The 25,124-nt window shown below is 40.8% G+C and overlaps 1 protein-coding gene across 4 annotated transcripts; it reads right to left on the minus strand.

Annotated features, from left to right (window-relative positions):
- Positions 1 to 25,124, minus strand: LOC119746126. 4 transcript variants are annotated; one of them, XM_038222922.1, is made up of 12 exons: positions 24,955 to 25,124; positions 16,728 to 17,190; positions 14,328 to 14,539; positions 10,306 to 10,531; positions 8,780 to 8,824; positions 7,315 to 7,448; positions 5,767 to 6,070; positions 5,004 to 5,125; positions 3,664 to 3,805; positions 2,776 to 2,973; positions 2,199 to 2,451; positions 1,083 to 1,248 (listed from the first exon to the last, which is right to left on the minus strand). In XM_038222922.1, the coding sequence occupies exons 2-12, from the start codon at positions 17,119 to 17,121 to the stop codon at positions 1,083 to 1,085; spliced, it is 2,196 nt and encodes a 731-aa protein (XP_038078850.1). In that variant the 5' UTR covers positions 17,122 to 17,190; positions 24,955 to 25,124. The 4 variants fall into 4 exon arrangements, with proteins under 4 accessions (XP_038078852.1, XP_038078853.1, XP_038078850.1 ...); XM_038222923.1 differs by lacking the exon at positions 24,955 to 25,124 and adding an exon at positions 20,191 to 20,628; XM_038222924.1 differs by lacking the exon at positions 24,955 to 25,124 and having other exon boundaries at positions 1 to 1,248; positions 16,728 to 17,121.

Consider the following 25,124-nt stretch of genomic DNA (forward strand, 5'->3'; position numbering starts at 1 on the left):
CATATATTATCTCAATGAATGACCTACATTGAGATAATATATGATGAAAAAAGTGGCGTCAAGTTGCAACATTCTTCTCGAGATACACATCAAGTTAAAGCTTATTTCATCATCTTTCGTTTTCTGTGCAACTGTTTTGTGGTAAACCGATGACTTTTGGGAGAAAATGCCATCCAAAGATAGTCACCCTTCAAAGTAGTCCTGAAGCCAATCGCCATTTTGAAAATGGACACCTACGCTGACATTACAAAATAGAGCCCTTATAGGGCCTAATTCCATCCAAATTTCACAGAAATACGAGCTCACAGTCCTCCGCACGGCTTCCACCCTTCTTTTTTTTAACAAACCCTCAAGTTCAAGGACCTCAAAATGCTCTTACATCGGATAATTCAAGGGCAAGCAAAGCATGATTTGGCCGGCGTAGGCAATTTTGGGCTTATCTACTGGCCTGCATCCAGTAATGTGCGTGGGTGGACTCCGTGTACAAGCACCCCCTCAATGTTTACAAAGAGAAAGGGTTTTGCTGGACTCTTGAATGCATTGCTGGTGTAGGCCTGGCACTCGCGCACAGACAGTGCAATTTTGCACACAATCACTTAACCCTCTTATTGTTTAAACAGTCACTGCCATGTCAAAAAGAGTCGGCTCATATTTCAAGCAAGCACTCTGACTAGTCAATTTCAGTCAACAGGCAAAAGCAGGAAACTAGCAGCGCAGCTGACCTCCAGTCAAAGCACAGCTATATCGAGCTACATAAACAGTCACAGCCAGTCAGTCCTGCTTTGTGTAGGCTTGGAGCTCTTAACTGTTGAAAACAGTCACTTGATTGATTTTAACTGACAGCACTACTTGGCACTGAATGTATACATGTTTGCATAGGAGGGTTAATCTTGAATGCGTTGCATGCACTGTTATCTTGCACTCCCAGTTCTCACAAGTAGTCACAGAGCGCCACCTATGTTCACGCAAGGAGTCCATTAAGCAGCATTCATTAACGGTACCCTGATGTTACGGTCGAATCAACCGGCACGATATATATACGTCTCACATGAATACAAAAATTGGCATCTTCATGGATTCCGTCATAAGATTTTGTCCATGGCTGCAGTCAGCTTGAGGATGTCCACCAGGTGTTGGATGCAGAGGTCCTGCCTCAGGGATGTGTAGAAGAAATCTGGAGCTTCTTGTCGTAAGGTGTGAAGCTGGGCCAGTAAGGAGCCGTCAAAGTCCTTAAGTGATTTCCTTAAGCTGCAAACCAAAAAAAAGAGATCATTCATAAATATCTAAAACAGTTTAGCCATTCGTATTGGTCGAGAATCCGTCACATGGCCGGTTTTAAGCGGATTATAAAGACCGGCTGGCTTGTCTTAAACACTTTTCCAGCATCTTATGAAGTTTTGACTCCTGTGAAAACTGGTGCCTTTTACCTTTTTATTGGTTGAACGTTCACAATCCTCACGGACCTAGGCATGCGCAATACTACTAGTGAGTCGGCATTTCATAGTTCTAAATTCACAACACACCAGCACAGCTGCGTTCTGCACCACATCGGCCCGGGTAATTATCAGCATCCAGACCGGTCTTAAACATAGTGTTTAAAACTGGCCAAGCACATATTCATTCCCTTACTAATAACTTAAATATATACTGTCCATGCTCTAAAAAAAACTATACCCCTCGAGCCTCTGGGCTGAGGGGTAAAAATTTCCGCAAAACAAATTTTGGTCTTGACGTGCTTTATTTCAATGTTAAATCCTTTTTATGTGCACATGTAAAGTCGAGGACACGTATGTGAAACATCCTTTTCTAATAGAGGACAGGAACCAAATCGAGGACGTCCTCGATTGGAAAACATGTACAAAACCAATGGAAGCTGTTGCAAAATGGGGGTGGGAATTTTAATGGGGGGGGGGGGGAACTACCCTACTCTGCGAGTGCTATTGGTGGAAAAGGGGTGGGTCAATATTGATAATAATGTGTGGTCTCGTACCTAAATAATAATTATGATGGGCATATGATAAACTGCAGGATAGTAAAAGAAGGATTTTGATTTAAAAACTTCAAAACTCGCCTCTTCAAGGCAAACCATTGGTTGCGCAATGTATTAATTGTCCTATTCATTTAGCATTTCTTAGTCTAATAATATAATATTCAAATAATATCAAAAAATTAATTATCGATAACAAACTTATTCTTACTGGGATAAGTTAGCGTGTTCAAGCCATTGTTGGACGTTCTCTTTACTCCACTCTCTGACGTGAGCGGGCTGGGTCGGGCTGGGGGACTCCGGTAACGGGCTAGGCATCTGGTGTCTCGGCGTCGATACGTGACGACGTGGACTAGACGTACTCTGACGAGGACTCTGTAAAGTCTGGGGTCTGGGGCTAACGGTGTGGTTCCGTGGGTTGTTCAGCATCGTCGTTGAGGCGTCCTCAAACTCAAAGACGGGCTCTGTACGTTCAAAGGTAAAGTAAATGTTAAAATCACAGGAATAGGGAATGTTGGATCAAATTTGAAGATCTGCAACCAGGCAGAGATTAGTGAAGGAAATTGAAAAAATTTCATATCATTAAATATGTTATTTTTAATTATATCAAAATCTTTCCATGTACAAAAGTCGGTGTTTTCTTCAAGGGGGTACACTTGACTGAACAGTGTAAGTACAGAATTTTTCTGCTAGCGCAGTTGGCAAAGAATGGTGATCATTAGCGCAAAATTCTGTGCTTAGCAGAGATATTGGCCCCAGGTCTAACGCTCTTTCCAAATGCAACTCGCCTTCGAGTAACGCCGCACTGCCAATGTCGGAGATCTCCCGCAGTAGCTTCTGAGCCTGGTCAGAGAAGGAATGCCGTCCTGACAGATCCACGTAGTATTTGGTGCCCATGATCATCCCCAGCCAACCGTTGGGTTGGTAATACTTGTCCATCATCAGGGGTATGATGGATTTACGACACTGGTAGGCGTATTCAGCCTCTGGCAAAAAGAAACGAAAAAAAGTTAAATGTATATACAATTAATTTCATTCTTAATATGCGCAATCCATAGAGCTTTATTAAATTACTAGAGTGCTGACTCATGTACAAAGTGATGCCTGCTGGGCGCATCCATGTTTGTGCACAAACCTATGGAAAACTCAAAATTTTGTACGGCTTTTGTACGGCTATTTGCATATCTGCATTTGTACTGGTATGCTATACAGGTTCGTTACCGAAAACCGAAACGCACAATCAGCAAATGAGCATTTCATTTTGCTCTATGCAAACAGCGCGTCTCCGCTGCAGATGATTACCGTGACGTTTTTTTTAAACCGTTGTGATACGCTTCAGTTGTTAGCGTACGTTCTACTTGCGCGTTGCATTTAGAGTACACTTTCAAAATTCATTCCATCCAATTTCAGTATGTTGTACAAACACGCACATGAATTCAAAATGTCAGCGCGCAGGACGGCTTCAAAGCTTCTCCGCGCGCAAGAATGAGGAGTTAGCGCTCTAGTCATTTAATATAGCTCTATGGCACAATCCCACACAGTGTTTTGCTTGAGCATCAAGTGTGTCCAATTGTCTCACACTGGTCTCCCCCAACTTTCCCTTTGTTAACTGATATGCAGATACTGGTGCACGGAGCCTATACGTGAGACAACATGACAATTCTGTCTATACCCACCTGTCCGACAATTGGGGCTTTCCTTGTAGCGTTCCGATATGCACACTAGGATAACCTCTGCGTTCTCCACTGCCTCTGCCATGGACTGGAGCGTGGATCCATACATGCAGTCAACATCCACCCAGACACGATACCCTGCAGTCTGAAACACGATGAATGGGAAAAAGCCATTTTGTTACTTGGGCTCTGAGGATATTCTTAGTTTCCACATCATTGAGCGCAATAGATAGTTTTGATATTATAGCAAATTTCAGTACAATTTATGTGTGGCCTAGTGGTTAGGGTTCGTGACTCATGATCAGAGGGTCCGGGGTTCGAATCCAGCCGCTGGTCATATATTGTGTCCTTGGGCAAGGCACTTCACCCCCACTTGCCCCTCTCCACCCAGGAGTATAAATGGGTACCGGCATTAGCTGGGGAGTAACCTGCGATGGACTAGCATCCCATCCAGGGGGAGTACAAATATTCTCAGTCGTTTCATGCTACTGAAACCGGAGATAAACGCCGGCCTGATGGGCCACAGTGGCTCGGGACAGACTTAATTTACTATACCATTTTGTTTTAGCTCCGGGATAGCAGCTTATTTAATCATCATGTCTCTCTGTTTATTTAGTAAGTAACAAACGTTGACATTGTCTATTGCTCCTACGCATTTTGACCGATTTCAACCAAACTTTGTCAAAAGTATCAGTAGCCCGGCCCCAACATGTCACATGACCAAACTGGGGTCAAAGGTCATCATGGTGTCACTGGGGCCAATAACTTGATTATTGTTTTACTCAAAACGCTACTCCTTCCAGAAATTACATAGCACAGTCACGTGACTCATGCATGAACAAGAATTCTACCTATGCCTGAATGGACCATGATATAAGGATATTTTCAAGGAGAAATACACGCTTTGCCTCCTTTTCTGAACTGTCTACTTCATTTAAAGTTCATTCAAGTAATATCATTGAAACCTTGGAGTAAAAATGAGCTATAAAACAAGACTAATTCTACAATTTCTAGACTTGCAGCAGCCTGTTATGGCCAATATGCCCCTTCCATTTCAGTAATCATAGATCTTGCCCTGAATTCTGATACATCAATCTGCAATTTGAAATTACGTTAACAGTTTTGTTCGCCATGCCTGGGCACTCATCACATGCATGCGATGGGTGCCCAACAAAACTGTTACCGTTCTGTAAGGCTCCGACATGCGTCAGAGTGAGTGCATTGTGAGAAATACCAGTGCGAGCTTTGGAATGTCCCAGTAATGGTAGAAAGCCAATGCAGTAATCACGAAAAGCAAGCAACTCGGAATCCTAATCCTATGATTATAAAGAGTCTCTCCTTACCACAAGCAGGTCCCGGACTTTGAGCACCACCTTCTGCGCTGCCCACTGGTAGCTGAGCATGATGTGAGGTAACTGGCCGCTCCCGGTGCTACTACCTCGGGACCAACTCCGACTAGGTCCTCCTGGGGGGACAGAGGAAAACCGTAGGAAACACAGTCATGACAAAAGTTGGGCGTGAACGTCTGAACCGTCCAATGGACTCTGTGCTACTCTGTGAGGTAAAATGCGGGTCCCCGGGTACTCATAAAGAAACCCAACAACAATATTCAAATCCTGGAAGTTGTCTGAATGGCTTCATAGATTAAGAGTGTAATCTGCAACTTTCGAGAGCGTCATCTGTCGCGCCTTGAAATGCACATAAACATAAAATCTGTTTTGGTTTTTCCATGTAGTCTGGTTTTCATTTTGTAAATTCCCACAATTGGCATTCAAAACCTTTCTTTTTCATAAAGTGAGAAGTTACTAAGTAATTTGTAAAGATAGTTACGAGTACCTGATCCCATAGTCTGGAACTGGATTCTGACATCAGCGGTCAGGTACTCGGGTACCTGGTTTCGATGCACACGCCTGCCTTAAATACTCAATCAACGAGCAAACAACCACGAGCATATTCTTGACAACCTAACTATTCTTCATTAGGTAAGTATTAATAGCTCAGCCCTCATTTCCTCAGTCCATTCTTCAAAACCTTCTGGCAGATTTTGAAGGATCCACGGAGGTTAAGATTTGCGCCTTCCAATCATTCCCAGTGTTTGGTACTCACTGCTTGACCCTCCGGATGTCGAAGAGCTTGCCACCGATGAGCTTGCCACCGATGTCCTAGTGCTACGGCTCTGCTTCTGCCCGACCCACAGTGCCCCCTTGGCTGCCGTCCGTATCGACTGCTCCTTGCTGTGGGTTAGTTTCTCTAAGGCCTCCACGCAGGCCTTGTCCACGGCCAGGTGTTGACGGACCGTGCTGTCGAAGGCCAGGTTCCAGATGGCCTGGGTTGCTGCCTCTTGTTCCTCGAGGAGACCGTCTTGTTGCAGCATGGAGGTGAGGAGGGGCAAGGCACCGGCTTGTAGAATCTGAAACGGTGGATTGGTGAATGGCGAGCAGTGTTTCAGTGCGAGTATGGAATGGACCGATCCACTTAGCCCGGGCCACTCTGACCAATCACAGCCATGATTTATGCATGCACAAAAGTCTGACGTGTGCAATTGCGTATGCTACGCGCATCTGGAACATGCTGTGTGGAATTTGTGTCGTTGTGTTATTTCCCCACATGTGCACTGCGCAGGGGGGCGGCTTAAAGAGACTGAAAGGAATTTTACTTATTCTGTGCAACTTTCTACTCCTCTTAAATGTATGAAAACTATTTGACATTCCTTTTTTTGGTGAATTTTATTGAAAGGTGCACTTCTTTAAAACATTACAAATGTTTGCATGCTTTTCCCGACAACTGGAGGTGCTGTTGCTGTGATGTCATTTTTAGGCAAACACTTTTTCAGTTTAGGGGTTTCTGTTCAAATTTTGAAAAACAAACATTTGCTAATTGAAAACAGCTATGAGAAAAGTTAGCTTATTGGCTTAATGACATGTACTGAGACATCAGTACAATGAATCACCAAAGAAACAGAGAATAATTTACAACAGCAAAATATCAAAAAGTCTGACAGCTTTTGGTGCTGAAATAGCTGTAACATTGACGTCCCTGCCGAATATGACATCACATTTTTGTTCGTGAATATGAAAATTTGCATCACCATAGAAACCAGAAAGGCACCCAAATATCCTTGAAAATAATGAAATTTGAAAATAAGGTTACATTGGACACAAAAGGTGTAATAATAGAGCGCCAGGAGCGTCACTTTGTGACGGACATGAGCGCTATACAAGAAGCCAATATTATTATTATTATTATTTTCCAAGATTGTATTAGAAAATATAAATATTACATGGCCTCTAACTGATCAGTCTACTGCCATTGCAGAGTTATGGTCTCCTTGCACAAGCAGCCCCTAAATCAATTACAAAGAGAGAGTTATGAGGCACTTGAATGGACTGACACTGTTTCAAAATATGCATTAAAACATATTATATAACATGGTCCTATAATGGATCAGTCTGTCATTGCAGAGTTATGGTCTTCTTGCACAAGCAACCCCTAAATCAATTACAAAGAGAGAGTTTTTGGTGCCACTCGAATGGACTGCCGCTGTTTCAAAACACGAAGTGTGAGGGCACACTACCACGGAACAAACAGCAGTGGCTCCCAAGAAAGGCGATCCACTTTCGATCACTAGCATCTTGAACGAAGACAAGGACCTACCCTGCTCTTGTTGTGATCATTGACGGCAAGTCGTCCCAGTCCCTGAGCTAGCTCGGCACACGACAAGCCCTGGCTACGTCTGTCTGTACTCTGTTGGGCATCCTTGAGTAAACCGATGATGTACTCCACAGTAGCTGAAACGATAAAACTTTAATGTTAGAACAAAGAAACTGACTGGTGCGGGGTTTGAACCTGCGACCTCCGGATTGCTGTTACGGTGCTCTACAAATGAGCTATCCAGCCCTACATGTATGTTGGCGGTTCCCCATTTTGACAATAAAAGTTTTGTCAACGATGTAAAGCTTTTCTGTCATTGATTTTGATTAATTCATTCCAAATGCAGTGTTGATATGCAAGCTTGTTTAAAGCTATAGTCCATCATTTGTAATTTGTGCATTTTGTTCGTTTGAAGCAACAAAAGAGTTCAAAATCTAATAAAGGATACTAAGCAACTAACCTGATAAAGTTTCAGCTAAGCTTCAGCTGTACATTCCGAGAAAAACCAGCATTCTAAGATCTCAATTTCAAATCAAAAGTTACTGAATCATGTTTTGAATTGCAGCTATACGCGGCGTCGCGCACTGATCCGACGAATTATAACAACCGCGCGCGCATGTGCGTCGTTCCAATACTTGCGCGCGCTGCACTGAATAACAAAACGAACTACTAATTTAAATTTTCCTACGGTGCTTCTTAAGAATCACCGTTGGAAATGCCTTCTTTCGTTGATTACTTCAAAATGACAGCTTCCCAGAAAGAATAATTTCACAGGGAGTTTAGTTCCCTTACTATCTTTCAACTAAGTATGTTTTTCAACAATAATTACACCAGTTACTTTTTGGATGGCTGCAAATGATGGACTATAGCTTTAATGTAAAGATTTTTACATCTAAACTAGTTTCAAGGTTTCAAGTTGCTTTAACCCTAACCTCTAACCTTTCTAAATCCTCCAAAATCTTCCAGGCAGTTTTGGAGGATTTTGGAAGATTGAGGCTAAATGGTGAATAAAAGTGTCGGTTGATTTTGGAGGATGCATTGTGTTGAGTTCGTAGGCTGTACCCAGCATTGTTTATGTTCAGTCATGCATAATTGAGCCCTGCATTATGCTTAAAGTCATCTGCACTGCTTCTGAATGTCATCGGCACTGCCTCAACCCATTAACAGTGACTGTTGGAGGATTTTGAAGAACTGACACAATGGTCACCATTCCACTGAACAAATTCAAGAAATAACGGATGATTTTGGAGGATTGAGGCATGGGTCACCCCTCCACTGAACAAATTCAAGAAAAAACGCATCATTTTGGAGGATTGAGGCTGATTCCAATATTAACACAGTGACAACTGGAGGATTTTGCAGGATGGTTCCTAGCCAAAAGGGCCTAGGGGGTTATGGTTTATTGTATCATTATTTTAGGAATATGATTATGTCAGGTATATTACACTGTCTTGTGACATATACTCACATTTTTCAGTGGTCATATTTATGGTTTCTCCATTTTCTTTGATACCTGTAAAAAAAAACAGATAAAAGTAATGAATTTGAAAATAATTACTGAAAAAACAAAGAAAACATTTTTTAACACACTGTCACGTTTTCAGAATTGAACAGTATACTTATTGGTATGCCTTAAGAGTTCTTTAGAACTTATCAACACTTCAAAAAACAATTTTAAGATGTAAACGTGTTTCGGAAAGGCAGAAAAGAGTTGGCTGGTCTTGGATTGACCCTTCAACAGACAGATTCTGTCAAGAAACTGAGAGACAGATTGCCATCGGCAAGAAACTTATCCATCCTGAGCTGTTTCCCCAAGATGTCTCGTAAGGCGACCGACAGGCACCGTCAAGACGGCTTACTGCCATCAGAAGCCCCTGAATGACTTTTGACTTTACACACCCACTCAGTTCACAAGGGGTGGGGGAAAGGGGGTAGACAGGAGAGGGGAGAATTCACAATAACCCTTAAATTGCCCTAAATGTCTTGTAGGCAACCAACAAGCGATTTCAAAACGGCTTACTCCCATAATAAACTCACAATTGACTTTTGACTCTAAGCACCAACTCAGTGGGAAAGGGGGTGGGGATGGGGAAATGGGAGGGTGAAGGAAAGAGGGGTGGGGGTAGGGGATGGGGTAGGGGATGGGGTAGATGACGGAGTAAGCAAGGGAAGGTTCACAGTAATCCAAAACTCCAAAAAATGTTTCACAGGCAACCAACAAGCAAAGTCAAGATGGCTTAATACTGCCATCCATAGTTCCTGACCTCTGACTTCAAGCTGCAACTCAGTCCTCAGAGAATTGGGTCGAGGAGGGGGGGGGGGGGGAGTCACAATAAGCCTCAGGGCCCTACATGGGTTATCCGATAACACTCGGGGTGATTATCCTCTACACAGCGGGGTAAGTTAAAATGAGGCCAGCCCCATCCCGGGCATGATACAGAATTGAGAGAGGCACCCCTTAAGCTGAGGATGTTACCAATATAATCCCGTGTACTATTCTAAGGGTAAGGCTGGAACTTCAAATTCGGATTAATTAAAACTGTCGCCACCAAAAGTACACTGTGTGGAATAATATCAGAGCAAAAGGAGAAGAGAAAAAGGAGAAAACAACCTGCAAGTCTGAACGGTAAACTTTATGTCCTGATTTTGCAAGTAAAAGAAAATGTACAAGAATGAATCAAAAGTGTTGGAACAGAAAGGTTAATAGCAACACTGAGTATTGGCAAAAGATTATTTTGCCTTAAGGGTAAACTATGCAGTCACTTGGGGAAAGACAAATGAATCGTTAAGATACGACAGTCGATTATTTGCAACTGAGTCGGCAGTGAGGCCTTGACTCAAAAACTGCAATCGTGATTCACCGCGAAACATGCGATTCCGACTGAAAAAATCAACTTGATTGCAGTTGGAACGTATAATGTGCGGTGGCCTTTTAATACCAAGGATAATTAATGAGATGAACCAAACTTTAAAAAAAAAACGAGTTAAACTCACTGGTGTCTCCAGAATCGACTCTGTCCTCCTCCTCATCCAGGATGTAGGCCAGCGTCATCATGGTGATGGCCTTGAGGTAGGCATCGTTGTCGTTATCGTCACACCCCTGGGCGTAGGGCTGGATCTTAGCTTCCACTGCCTCCTGACGATAGAAGTGACGATTGCTAGGGGCCTTGGACAGGTTGTGGAGGATGCTGAGGGAGGCTTTGATGAGGAAGGCAACATTCTGGGCACAGGAGAGACGGACAACAGACATCAATGGAAGATAGCAGCCATCTTGGTCTAGTACCCTGAATACAGGATGCATCCTCAATACAATGGTACTTACAAAATCGCGGGCAGCAGCCTACATGTACTCTCTGTTGTTCTTAATTAAGCCATGTCTAAGTTACTTGTGCCTGCTAATGTGAAAGGAATTATGTTTTTGTCAATTTCTTCTCAGAAATGGTTTTCAGCAGTTAGTATTCATATGAATCGGGATACATGCAATTTCCTGATTTCCTGGATATTATTCAAAAATATAAAAACCACCCTTGTATTTGAAAAGAATTATCAAATATCTAACATACATGTATGTAATCCGTTAACTTAAAAAGCCTAGGTGGTACTCATGCAGCTGCAGTATATATATGCTTTCTTCATATCTATTTGCTATCTATCTAAAATTTCATTTGCTATTGTTTGTTTGTTTGTTTGTTTTTTTATAGGAAAAATGATTTAAAAAAAAAAGTAAAAAAACCTTTAAAAATATAAAAACAGCTTATTATTTTAAGTGGAATTATCTTCGTCTAAGATTAAAACCCAGGCCAAGAGGCTGAGCATTGGTGCCAGAGTCTGCGGGAAACGTTGATTACAATTAAAATCCCGAGTTGCACCATAACTCTTTGATCCAAGCCACCGGTTAAATTTTCCTTCAAGTCATTCACAAACAGATGGTAAAAAAAACACCACTCAGGCTTAAAAGTCTGGACAGGATATTCACTGTTTCTTTAAAATCGGATCACACCGTTATCAGTGGAAGTTTTAAATATCCGACTGATCGGCCTTCAGCGTGTTGGAAACGATAACACGACCCAGAGATGATACTCTGGACAAGGAAACCCAAACCCCAGGGGCACGGTAAACGGACGCTATCCTTTCATAAGGCCAAAAAAAAAAGTCTCCGGTTTCTGGTATGCGCGCGCGTCGCCGTAGCCATGCGCGTCGGCAAAATGAAAAAGTTTTTTTTTCAATACAAGATGATGTCTCAAAACTGCCAAACTCACTGGTTTGACTGGAATTCTGCTGCTGCCCAATTTTAACGTGTTTTTAGATGGGGTTATGATTGAGAATAAGCTTTATGTGGCCTCTCTGGACTCCCATATATTTGCACTAAGTTTAGTCGGGCACCATTTGCAGTCATCAGCCGACATTTGAAGCCAAAAAAAAAAAAAAAACAGGTAAAAAAAAAAAAAAAAGCCGCGTCGCCGCACCACTTTTGGGGCAAGCTCCATACCAGAAACCGGAGACTTTTTTTTTTTGGCCTAACCTTGTTCATGTGATATCAGTAATGAGACAGAGCGGGCGGAGAGTCATTTAGCATTAGGCAGGGATTAACAGGGTTTACGGCGTAATGACTTCCGAGTGCTTCCATCCGAGAAGACACCGAGGCAGAGAAAAGCTTTCGAGGGGTTGTGAAATGCTGTAACACCCGTTTCAGACTGGCGTTGCACAGTCTCGCCAGAATAAATTGTTCTGAACATTGGAATTAAGTTTGACGTTTGCCGAAAGAGTTAGGAGTGACTACTTTGGAAGATTGAATGTTGTAGTCATTCGGAAAGACTCCTCAATGGATATTAATACATTAATTTTTCCGGTCTACATGTATAACCCAAAGTCTATTTGGGTTGACCTAACTTGCTCCCAATTCCATTTGGTTTGGCATGACTTTTGAATACTAGTCTGAAGCAGACTTTTGGGGTTCTGAAAACTTGATTATGTAGTAGTTTTGTTCAAAATGTTGTCAGAGCTTCATGAGAACTTACAATTGTCATTAGTAATGACGAGGTCTTTGCCTTGCTCACTATGTGGGAGAAGATGGCTTCAGCCGACCATCACTGGAAACTGATAAAAACTTCCACTTTTTTTGAAATTAAAATGACAGCACACCAAGTGCAATGATTTCACAGGATGCTTGAGACTATTATTCACTTACAGTCAAGTTAGGTATTTCATAATAATTTGGTAAATCTTTTCTGCGCTTAGCGCTACTCTGTGCTTGAGAGCTGCATAAATTGGATCCAGTTGCACTGGATAATACAGGCTGGCAATGTAGTAAACGACCAGTGCTGTGCATCTGAACCAGGTATCCCAATATCCGAGTACCAAACCGTTGATGTCAGGAACCAGCTCTAGATTATGGAATCGAGTGACCGTAAAGAACTTTACAAATTACTAAAGTAACTTCTCAGACACCAAAAAGAATGGTTTGGAAAGTCATTTGTGGGGAATTTTCAAAATGAAAACCAGGCTACGTGGGAAAAACAAAACATATTTTGCATTTATGACGCTCGCAAAAGTTGCACTTCACACCTGAAAGCTATACAATATGTAAAACTCGCTGTACATACTTGTACATGTACGTGTCTTGCTGTATTGACGCACTGATTTGGAAGTGATGTATTATCGTGCGGACCTTTTTTTTAAAAATCTGAACAGCAACTTCTGAGATTTGAATTTTTGGGTTGGGTTTCTTGGATCTGTATCTTGGAACCCGTGGTTTTTTTTATCGGTAACCATTTCCAGTACTACCCGTAAATGCACACCAAAAACCAACCATTATACATTGTACGTGAACTTTCAACGGTGAACTTCTAAATTAGCCAGAGTCAAAGCATGGTAAATTTCCAGGTGGATAATGACCATGGGTGATATCGTTGCACTTTGTGGGTCTGGAGAGAACTGGTCACCGGAAATCAACTCAACCTTGGAATAATGATCTGCATTATGGAGCTTGTCATTTACTATCACAGACTCATCAATCTCAATGGGAATTAATGAAATGTCTATGGTTTCATATTCCTTATGGGTTTGGCTCTTAATGGTCATTGCATGTATTATTGATACTAATGGGTGATTAAGGAAAAATAATTACAAATCTACATGTACTTGGCATTACTGAGTATTTTTGCATGCTGTCAAATTGTGCATGGCCAGAGGAACAAAAAAGCAGGACAGGTCTACACAAAATTTAAAAAGAAAAGAACTTTTCTCAACAACTCTCTGGAACTACCTGCCTGCTTCCTAGAAGAACAAAAATATTGTGATTTCCCAGAATGACGTAGTCTTGTTGTTGTTGTTGTTGGTTTTTTTTTGGGGGGGGGGGGGAGAGTATGCAACGTGGATATCACAATTTTCAATAATTGATATATCAGAAATCCAATATCAAGAATATTCAATAGATCAATTATCCCATGTAAAAGTTAAAGGCCATAAAGATGACACTTTGATTTAAAAAAAAAAAAAAATTAAAAAGGTTAAGTCCCAATTTTCCACAGCTTCCTCTGGAGCATATATTGCTGAAACTTTGTCCAGAATGGGCGTTTTTTTTAATAGTTTTTTTTATAGGGGGAGACTGCGAATTCCAGCGAATGCTCTAGCACAAAGCGACGCCGCTTGGCATTGCGTGATTTTTTAAATTTGAGTCACAAGCACAAGTTGCCGCCAAGTTTTATTTCATTATACAGCAAACGATAAACACAAAGTATAAGCACAAACGGGAGATTTATTTTGATGATAATCTGACGCATTTTGGATATCATTCCTCAATATCGAAAATTTCGATATTTTTATAGGATAAAAAAATTGCTATCGTCAATATTGATATCAAAATAATATCAAATAATCAAGTAATATCGATATATCGATGGTGCTTAGGGGGGGAGCAGTGTTTATTATGTTTTGTTGTTTTTTTTTTTTTTTTTTACAAATGTACAGTATGGACATCGTAAATTGTAAGAGAAGCAACAATGACAAAACCATACCTTCTGTTTCATATTTTCTCTGTACGGCCCGTGCGCTATATTGGCTGCACACAGTTTCACCATACCAGCTTCACCAAGACACTGGGCGCACAGCAGACTGGCGTCGCTCAGGTTCCAGACTGTATTGTACACGTAGTAGGCGGTGAACCAGACACTGTCATTCTTAAAGAGGCCTTCCTTGGATAACACCGTGAGCATGCTGACAACGAGTTCTGAAAACAAGTCATAAATAGTCAAAATTCTATTTTTTGTATTACATGTAATTTAACTTAACTTTAATTTATTTAGTTCATGGAAGGGCACTGATTTGGGAAAGAACAGTTCAAGTTGTGTCCTCTGAACATATATTTTTAACCCTAACCGCCCTGAATCCTTCAAAATCCTCTTTGCCAAAGTGGAGGAATTTGGAGGATTGAGGTTACATGGTAAAAGTGCGTTACTGATTTCTTAGGATGCACTTTGTCAAGGTCTTGGGCCTGACCTTGTGTTGTTTTGGCTCAGCCATGCATAAATATAGGCCTGGATTATGCTTGAAATCCTCCGTACTGCTCCAGGATGTCACTGGCCAAGCCTCAATATATTGACAGTCACTGCCGCAGGATTTTGCTGGATTCAGGCAGTGGTCACCCCTCCTCGGACCATATTCGAGAAATAATGGAGGAATTTGCAGGATTAAGGGTTCTGGTACATGTATATGTGATTTTTCAATGAGGCCAATTGGAGAATTTTGCAGGATTGAGGCTAAATCCTAGCAAAAAGGCCTGGGGAGTTTTTATTTAGTTCATGGAAGGGCACTCATATGGGAAAGAACATTTCAATTTGTGTCCTCTGAACATTCACTTTTTTCAATTCATCACTTTTTAAAAAAAATTTATTCAGGGCCTACATCAATTTTTTTTTAACATAGATTTCAAGAAATGATGAAAATGTAAATTATGGACTTCATGTGTAGAAACATTGTATAATTTCAAGGCAAGTGAACAAGCTGTAAAATTTTAAAGATGAAATTTTTTAAAGGTACAGGTAGTCACAACTTCTTTGATTACTTCATATAGCAGAGCCAGAATTTGAGTTTTATAATTTCACCTAATGACTACTCAGTTGTATTTCATAAAATACATGAATGACAAACTAAAGTTGAAGCACACTAAATTTGCAGCAGCCACAATACATGTATATTATAAGTGGGAATGTGTGGCCTAGTGGCTGGGGTTCGTGACTCATGATCAGAGGGTCAGGGGTTCGAATCTAGCCGCTGGCCATATATTGTGTCCTTGGGCAAGCCACTTCACCCCCACTTGCCTCTCTCCACCCAGGAGTATAAATGGGTACCGGCATTAGCTGGGGAGTAACCTGCGATGGACTAGCATCCCATCCAGGGGGAGTAGAAATATTCTCAGTCGTTTCATGCTACTGAAACTGGAGATAAACGCCGGCCTAATCGGCCACATTGGCTCGTGACAGACTTTACTTTACTACTTTACAATACATGTATTTCATTTATGAAGAAGATTAGTTTAGCTTGTACAGATAATCTAAGCAGATCCTTTTTGATCCTCAGGAAACTCACCATGCATTTCACATGCATCTACAGGATTTGTTCACGTTTAAAAACAGGCACAAAGCAGCACAAAGGGCACATGCATGCATCATCACAGGAAGAACAATGTCAAAACACAAGGCATAGGAACACTCCAACTGAAAAGTGAACAATAAAGAAACCATCATGCAGTTTAAAACTCGTACAGTGGAAAGATTCTTGCAAGAAAGGGACAGCTCATGCTACACTTCAACTGCAAATTGCAAAACATAATTGTACACTAGGGCTGTGCGGAATATATAAAGGAGATGTTGAAGAACATCAACGATGTTACTGTAAGCATGTATACACATAAATTACTGGTGTTCTCATTTGTCCAATGCCATACTTTTGTCAAAAGCCTGTTTAGTCATGCATGATTTCAAGGAATGTTAGGCCCAAAAAAAAAAATCTGCTTCCGAAGACGCACCATTGGAAAGGCCTTCTTTCGCTGATTTCTTCAAAGTGACAGCATGCCAGAAAGAATAATTTCACAGGGAGTTTAGTTCCCTCACTATCTTTATATTTTTCAACATAATTATGTCAGTTACTTTTTGGATAGCTGCAAATGATGGACTGTAGCTTTAATGCACAAAGATTTTTTGTTAAAAAATCCTGCAACTCATATGCTTCACAACAATTTTGCTCTTTTGCAGATACTCTTGTCAAGAACTTATCTCAGATACTCAACGAGATAATACCTTTAAGTGCACTGTACCTGGCATCCAGCTATTTGCCACACACTACGAAAAACAAAATATTACACTCATGCAGAACAAACTAAGAAATTGTCAAAATAAATTGAATCACCCATCACATACCTGCGCCTTTCTCCTTAGCAAAGACATTGGCAATCTCCTCCCTCTGCTCCTTGGCGTTCCAGAAGCAATCAGCGATGCGCTTGATCTTAGCCTTGGCTTCCAAGTTGGCATAGTCCTTCATGATGCGCAGCTGCAACAGAGATTCCTTGACTTCCTCCAGGGGGGAATGGTCCTTATTGTCCGGTTTCTCCGGCTCTGAAGACATACGGCGCACGGGATGCTTCTCTGGAGGTTGTTTCTCTGGACGCTGTTGATTGTCTTGTTTCTCTTGCTGCTGCTGTTGCTGTTGTTGCTGCTGCTGCTGATGTTGCTGTTCTTGTTGATGTTCTTGTTGATTCTCGTCCATCTTGGATCTGTTGTTGCACAAGGAGTTGAGCTTGGAACCCATGCACATCTCAAACAGTGATCCCAGTCACAGCTTTTTACTCAAATGTTCGTCCCAGGACGGGCTTGGGTTGAGGATCTGCAGAACAAGAGTGTGCGAGGATTTTTTTTCTCAAAAGGCTGCAATAAATTATGAAAAGGAACTGGGGAACACAATGATGCAAGCTGCAGACTTCTTGAGGAAACTTGAACATCCTGCAAAACGAAAATTGCACATCTCAATATTTCAGTTTTGGATATGGACTCCATGCTTACTCTGTGTTCTGTGACAGCTCTTGGGAGAGCTTCCGCTTGCTCCTTGGAGAAACGGAATGGCAAAGATGTTTGAAAAAGTGAATGAATGATGGAAGTTCGCATCAGGGCAACATCAAGTTTAATATTGGGTTCTGCCCTTTACTGGCATAATAGTCCAATGATTAAAACATCTGCATTTGTGAGATGGAGGTTGTGGGTCCGAATCCCATCTGAGCAAGATTGTAATTTTTTTCTATCATGATCTCTGACAGTGCTTAGCATAGAGTGCTTTATAAATATTACGTCGGTGAAGGGAAAAACCCTGTTTCAAACTGGACAATGATTTGGGAAGTCAGACAACAGTTAGTCATGCTTTGCACCTGAAAGGATGAAAAAGACAACAAAAATGATCAGGATAAATGACTAAAACACAGGTACAAATGAATGCAGACCAAGGTGGACCAAAAGCCAGCAAAACCAATGCATATTTTATGACTCTGGAAGGCCTGTCTCGGACAGGAGACACAAATGACATTTTAATCCCCACACAACCGCATTTACAGTTTGTAAGCATCTCCTTGGAGGATTTCTAGCCGGTAAGCTCAGAGCAAACACTCTCTGTAATTGGACGGGTAACAGCGATGACGTTATGTCATTTGTTCAGTCATGGTTGATTGCACTCACCATTGAATCATCTCAGTTTATTACTTTAATTTGACGAGATACGTGTACATGCATATTTGCGCATAAATTTTCATACATGTACATAAGTGTATCTGTCTTAAAATAAGTTAATCCAAATTTAATTTATGACTTGCTTTCCTTGCACGTTAATTTTACAACTTATAATGTATACATCCAATAATGTCAGCATGAATAAATAATCTCTTAGTCTCCGGGTAGCCAAGTAGAAGGCAGGGCAAGACTATAAACTCTTGACATTATAGAGCAAGTTGTTTTAACATTGGAAGCAGAAGGTGTTTAAATAAAGGTTTCTGATGATATTAACCTCATGCTATTTAAACAGTCACAGACAGTCAAAATTCACTTCCGCTTCCCCTGCTGTACTTTTAACAAAGGCTCGTTACCAGCAGTCAGATCATAATGTCAAGCAAGCACTGTGACTAGTCAAACTGGGTCAACAGACAAAGCAGGCAAGTTGGGGTCACAGCTGTTTCATCACTCATCCGGAGTTAAAGCATTAGCTGTATCAAGTTACTTAAATAGTCCCAGCCAGTTAATCCTGCTTTATGTAGGCTGCTGAGAACAGTCACTCGTTTGATTTTGACTAAAAGGACAACTTGGCCCAGAATGTATGTTTGTGTAGGATGGTTTTAAACAAAACTTTCAACAAATACTATTATAGCCTGCCCGCGAGCACACTTTTTAAAATCACCTTCTTTGACAACAATTGATTTCTTCCCAAGGAAACCATTTTAGAAGGACAGTATCACAGAGTATTGGATACCACTCCTTTCTTCACCTTGAGCAAGATTTTGCCTTATTAAAGGGAATGTACATCATTTGCTTTTGCTGTAATTTTTTAGAAATGAACTATTGGAGGGGTAAGTACCGGTATAATAGATAAAAAATATTGTTACACTGACATGTTTGAAGCTTTGTGTTTGGGAATGCCGGAAAAATCTGGTTCCCTGACTCCACTAAAGATGAAATGGATCAATTTATAGATGCCGGAAAATTGTAAGGTAAGGGAACAAGTCTAGCTGGCCTGCACCCGTTCATGAACATGTAACCAATAGCAAACAAAATTTGGACTGAAAAAATGGTAAATTTGGAGCAGTAGTTGAAAAATAGTTAGGTTTTTCCAACGGTGGTCGGCCGACCACCGCTGGAAAGATATACAAAAAGACCATTTTCTTGAAAACGACTTCACACCAGGTGCCATAATTTTACAGGATGCTTTAGACTGTCATTTACCAACATCCAAGTAAGATATTTCATAAAAACTTGATAGTTTTATTTTTCGATGTTTGCAAATGTTGTATATTCCCTTTAAATTGGTAGGTTCATTTCTGGGACATTACCATTGTTCCTATCTGTCATTAACCCTAACTCCCTAGCATGATTTACTAGAACCATAACAATCCTGACAGATTCCAACAAAACATGCTGTTGGGGTTTGATGGGTTGAGTCCTGCAGGTCATGACAACACACTAACTGCATTCATACACGTACATGTTACACAACTGGACTTGATATAAATGTACGCAGTATTCCACACATCAACAGTTCATTCACTTCATCAACATCAGGTGACATTTGTCCGTGTATTAAAATATTCATTCACTCCACTTCCGTCGTGCATCATTTGACTCTAATACTATTACAAACAAAGACCCAATCAATGGATGTTGCATAAGATGTATAAATTTACTGATGTGATGGAGTCTTGTACATTTATTGATTTCAATGGATGCTACGAGGAAAAGGTCTCAATTTCTAGGGGAATAATTAAAATGTTTCACAGTTAATTATGCATCAACAAAAATAACAGTTACACAATAACGTGCTTTTCGACACGTGTACGTAAGTTGGTCAATTAGTGTACATGTACACATACATGAACAAGAATGTTGATGTTAATGTGCAATGCGGTGTTATGAAAAAAAAATCATTCTTGATAAACATCTATATTTTACAAAAATTGTTTTCAAATAATTAATTTACTAAATGGTTATTCAAATGCAACATTCACTCAGTTCAAAGTATCAGGTGATCCAAATATCAGCCAGACTACTTGAATGTTTCGTAAAAAAGTTAAGTAAACATGGTAAATCAACTCTTCAAAATAAAATTATAAATACTCTGCATCACCAAACTCACATTTGGAAGAATCTGTGGCTAACTTCCGTGCACAGGTTTACAAACGACAGCCTCCACTGTTGTCTTTACATGCCAGAGCCAACCCAACACTGCCTGACCAGCTGAAGCTATTAATCCACAATGAACGGAGGGACCGGGCTTGGCAACAATTAATGTAGGCTGGGGAGGCTAAATGAATTCCCCAGGGGAGGCTAAAGACGCAGGCAGTATGGGGGAATCATTTTCTACGTCCGTCTTGGACAGCTATCAGGAAAACGCCAATCAGTAACGCTGGCTGGCAGCCACGGAAGGAAGTCAAAAACTTTGCCCGAGTTCAAACCGCCAGCTTACCTTTTTAAAACGTGGAGCGTACGCCTGTGTTCCGGTGCTAAGTGCTAAGTGACGCGATAAGCATGGGTGCTTACAACTCGATCAAGTTTGAGAGAAATTTTATCAGGTTACTGTCTTGTACAAATTGAAGGAAGTCTTATTAGTGATGGATTAAGTGGGATTGATCTGGCTTTCCTGGAGATTAAGCCGTGTGCCCTGTTAATCCTAACTAAGCTGTGGCTCCCAGAGACGCTTTTTATCGCTGCCAGACTGTCACACATCTTGCACTCGTAGGAAAGTGGGCTGAATCCTGGATTATTTAGGACATCAATCAAGTCACAAGTTCGCATTCTACATCTGGAATGCTTCATGGCATTGATTGTTCAACGTCCACTAAAACTTTCTCCATAGTTTTGCTGTTGAAGTATCATAAAGAGGTAGAAAGTCTGCTACATTTAGAATTGACCAGTGCTTGTAATACCTGGCAATCTTCTGGGCATATTTCTCGTCAAAATTTGCTGAAAAATTCTACGCAGACGTACAGTGTTTTTAAATACAAATTTCCAAAATATATCTGTTTGTGATTAGTCTACACATTATTCGTGGTCACAGTCATCATCACCGACACTACGAACTTACACTAGCGCGCTAGTGGATACAGTTCGTGAAAATCAACAGTTTTTGTTTTCACGAACTGACATGCAAGCATGTTGCGGCAATACAATTTGGAGAAAAACGTTTTGAAAGGTTTGACACGAATTTCATTCATCCGTATAATTGTGGGCTAACACAAAAAATTTGAATAAAACCTTTTTTAACTGGTGAAATTAGGATCAGTGTCAGTTTGTGTAAAAGAAATTGTACGGAATGAGGAAGGTAAAGAGCCCAACTATGACTGCTTTATAATGTACTAGATCTCTCTTGAACATTTCAAAGGTTGCGGAAATACAAACAAATCTACAATTTTTTTCTGAAACAAACAGGTAAGCTTGTCTGCCCTGATCTCCAAAGCCCAAACTCTCTGTGCTTGTATCTTTTGGAGCGGTAAGCTACAAGTACATGTGTTTTTACCCATGAAGTCACAGTCAGAGAAGGGGTGTATTTTGTGGGTGAGGCAAAAACAAATGTCTTTGTCCAAAATCTCAATATATACTGAGATTCCAAAAATGTATCAAAAACAAATATTTTCTCGTGCATTCATGGTTTCAGAACAGTTTGTAGATTTTATTTTCCCATTTATATTTCTGTCAATCATTGATACAACCTTACCTGCCAATTTCCTATAAACTGTTTGATTTTGAATTCAGAAAGGTTAGACCTTTTCACACTAGAGCCTCTCAACCCGGGTTGAACTCAACCCTGGGCAAACCTGGGGCTGCCCCGGGTTGCGTTTGTGATTTTTCTACCCTGAGTTCAACCCCCACGTCCTTTTTGTTTCGCGTAAACCGAGCTTCTTTCGCTCGGTTACTACCGCTTTGAACCCAGGACGAGACTTTCAACCCGGGTAGAAAATCTCAACCTTGGTCTGGAGCACGGTTGAGTTCAACCCAGGGCAAAAATCAACCGGAGGGTTGACGCAGGGTTGACAATTTTCAAGTGCGAATCGCCACGTTTTCAACCCTGCGTCAACCCTGTGTTGACCCCCAGATTTGTCTAGTGTGAAATAGCAGGGATGTGCCTGAACAACTTATTTGCTCTACAGTCACCTTTAAGGAATTTTGCTATTGTTCAACAGGGGTGCGCATGAGTGGACATCTTGATAATAACAATCTTATATAGCGCCAAATTCTTCACAATGCCGTTCAAGGTGCTTAAAAAGCCGATGGTCTGCCAACCAACAAAAAATCTTGTGCATTCACTGTCAGTGAATTACTGTAACATCAAACACACCTACACATGTACACGTATATAAAAAAAAAAATGGCTGTTAACTGCAATCGATCTATTGATGGCAATATGTCAACTGGTCAATATCGTTCTGTACAGAGGCATGAAAGGAAATGGTTGTTTACTACTTTTTCCCCACACGTCATTCAAAGGAAGTTATCAATAAGCATCAGACGTAATAACAGGAAAAATATTTGGGAAAAAGTTTCTGTTTGTGATTTCTCACATCCTGTGGTTACTTACTAATGGTACAGCTGGCTTGTGTGATATTAGTGAGGACTTTGCAATGAAATTTTTTTTATTGAAAACACTCCAATTTCTTTTTTCCCAAGATATTTATAGGGCTCTTGAATCAGGAAGTTAATTCAGGTTCTGCTTTTTTCTCCCTGTCCCTGTTCCATGTAAATCTGACATCTATGATTTTATCATCCGGATACACTCTTTTCAGGTAATATACAATATTTGCAAACATCAAATAACAAAACTACCAAATGATTATGAAATGCATGTGCCTTACTTGACTATAAGTGCATAATAGTCTCAAGCATCCTGTGAAATCATGGCACCTGATGTGCTGTCATTTTCAAGAAAAATGGAATTTTTGTAACAATTTCCAACGATGGTCGGCCAACCATCGTTGGAAAAACTGACTTTTTTCCCCCAAAAATTGCACCCGATTTACTAAATTTAGTTAGTCCACATTTTGTTTGTAGTCGGTTACACATCCGTGAATGGGTGCAAGCCAGCTAGTCTGGTTCCCTGACCTGACAATTTCCCGACATCAAAAAGTTGCTGTTTCGTCTGAAGTACAATCAGGGAACAAGACTACATACATGTGTACAACAACAACATTTGTTTCTTGGTTTTCCCAGCATCTATGAACACAAAACTTAAAACAGGTCAGTGTAACAAATTTGCTATCAAATACTAATCCCCAAATCCATCCATTTCTGAAAATTACAGCAAAAACAAATGTTGTATTTTGCAGTGATGATGCATAGCAAACTCATGACCCGACAAAATCGTATGATACTTGATTGGCAAATTGCAAAGTACCAAGGTAACCAGAACAGGAAAAAAATGTCAACTTTGGACTCTAAATTTATAGAACAAGGCTTCGTGAACTTTGGAAACAACATTGGCATTGCAAAGCGCGTGATGAAATGAAGTGCTTCTTGTGTGTTTCATGAAACAGCCGCTGGGAATTGTTTGTCGCCGTGACATTTCATGACATTTCGCGCTTGCGCGGCATGGATTTAAATATCGTAGCCGAACCTTCTGTAATGAGCAATACATTTGGGTCTTCGCCGGTTGAGAACACGCAGGCACAAGACGTAGCCATACTACTGGACATCCGTGCTGTTGATGATCTGCCATATTGAAATTACTCCTGATAAACTCGTGATCGATGACAGAACCGCCACTTGGTGTCCCAAATTAAGAGACAAATTACTTTGACCTACCTAACTACATGTAGTTGGCGACATTAAGAACATATATGTAGATAAATCGAACAATAAAAGGGAGTCAGGAACTAGCTTGAACTGGTTTCCGTCCATAAAATCTGCTCTAATTCCGGACTCCCTATTATCTTTCGAAATGCACTTGTGTTCACAAACGTGATCCAGTCTACTCATTATCATAATCGATGCATCACGTGCACTCGGTTGCATCACGCGCGCTCGGTTGCATCACGCGTGCTCGGTAACGGAATCGCACTCAGGATACGGGGACCATCGAATGAATGCTGGGCATGAAGACCAAATCGCAATTCAAACACGAGTCAGAAATTTAATGTGTTCACGATCGCGAGGGGAGCTCTCGGAATTGAACGGGAAATTTTACTTTTCATCCGGATCATAATTAAACTTCGGTACAACCATCTTAATTATCAATGTCTACTTGTACCTCAGGTGGCGTATCTAGTAATTTGGAGGCTGTTTTGAGGGTGAAATCTGATTTTTTTTGTTGGGCAATGTTGGGTTTTTGGGTCAATAACAGAATTGTGTTGCTCAGCATATACGGATTTAGCTTGGACCCTACTAACTATCGCCAGACCATGTCCGAATGTTAAAAAGGCGATAAGTTGGGTCCAAGTTACTCGGACTAATAAAAGGCAGGGTTTTGAATTTTTAAGAGAAATTTGGGGGTAAACTGACGATGATGACAACAAAATGCAACACGAAAATAAAAATGTCGACACCGCGCGATGTACCATAAGCGTGCAAGGCGCGCTGAATCGCACGGCACCAACCCATGCCAACCGTAAACCGCGTAGGAAAATCGTAATTTCTACCCCAAGAAACTGTTCAAAAATAACAAAATAGGTGTCATGAGAAGTCTGCATTGGGTTGAAAATGTCATTTTTTGGTAATAAAAAATACCCTTGACTCTCATTTGATCGAAACAGGGGCCCTACACTTCTACACCATCGCCAAATTATTCAACCATGTCACTTGTCAGTGACATTGTCAACTGCTCAAGTCAATTACAACTAGGCCTAAATATTTTTGTTTTGTTTACGCATAAAAAGCAATCAATCAATTTGCAGAGTTCTTTCTTACTTACCACAAAACTAGAATACATTTTGTCCAAATCTTTTCAGGCTGTGAAGGATAAGTGAACAAAATTATTCACAGAATCAACTGTGAAAGCCAAGGAAGTACACATTCACAGGCCATTCACATTGACACAACAAAATGCATGAAATGACCGAGACCCCGAGTCAGAAAACTCAA

Source organism: Patiria miniata, unplaced genomic scaffold, assembly GCF_015706575.1.
Source record: "Patiria miniata isolate m_02_andy unplaced genomic scaffold, ASM1570657v1 HiC_scaffold_7, whole genome shotgun sequence".
In the NCBI taxonomy this organism is placed as follows: domain Eukaryota; kingdom Metazoa; phylum Echinodermata; class Asteroidea; order Valvatida; family Asterinidae; genus Patiria; species Patiria miniata.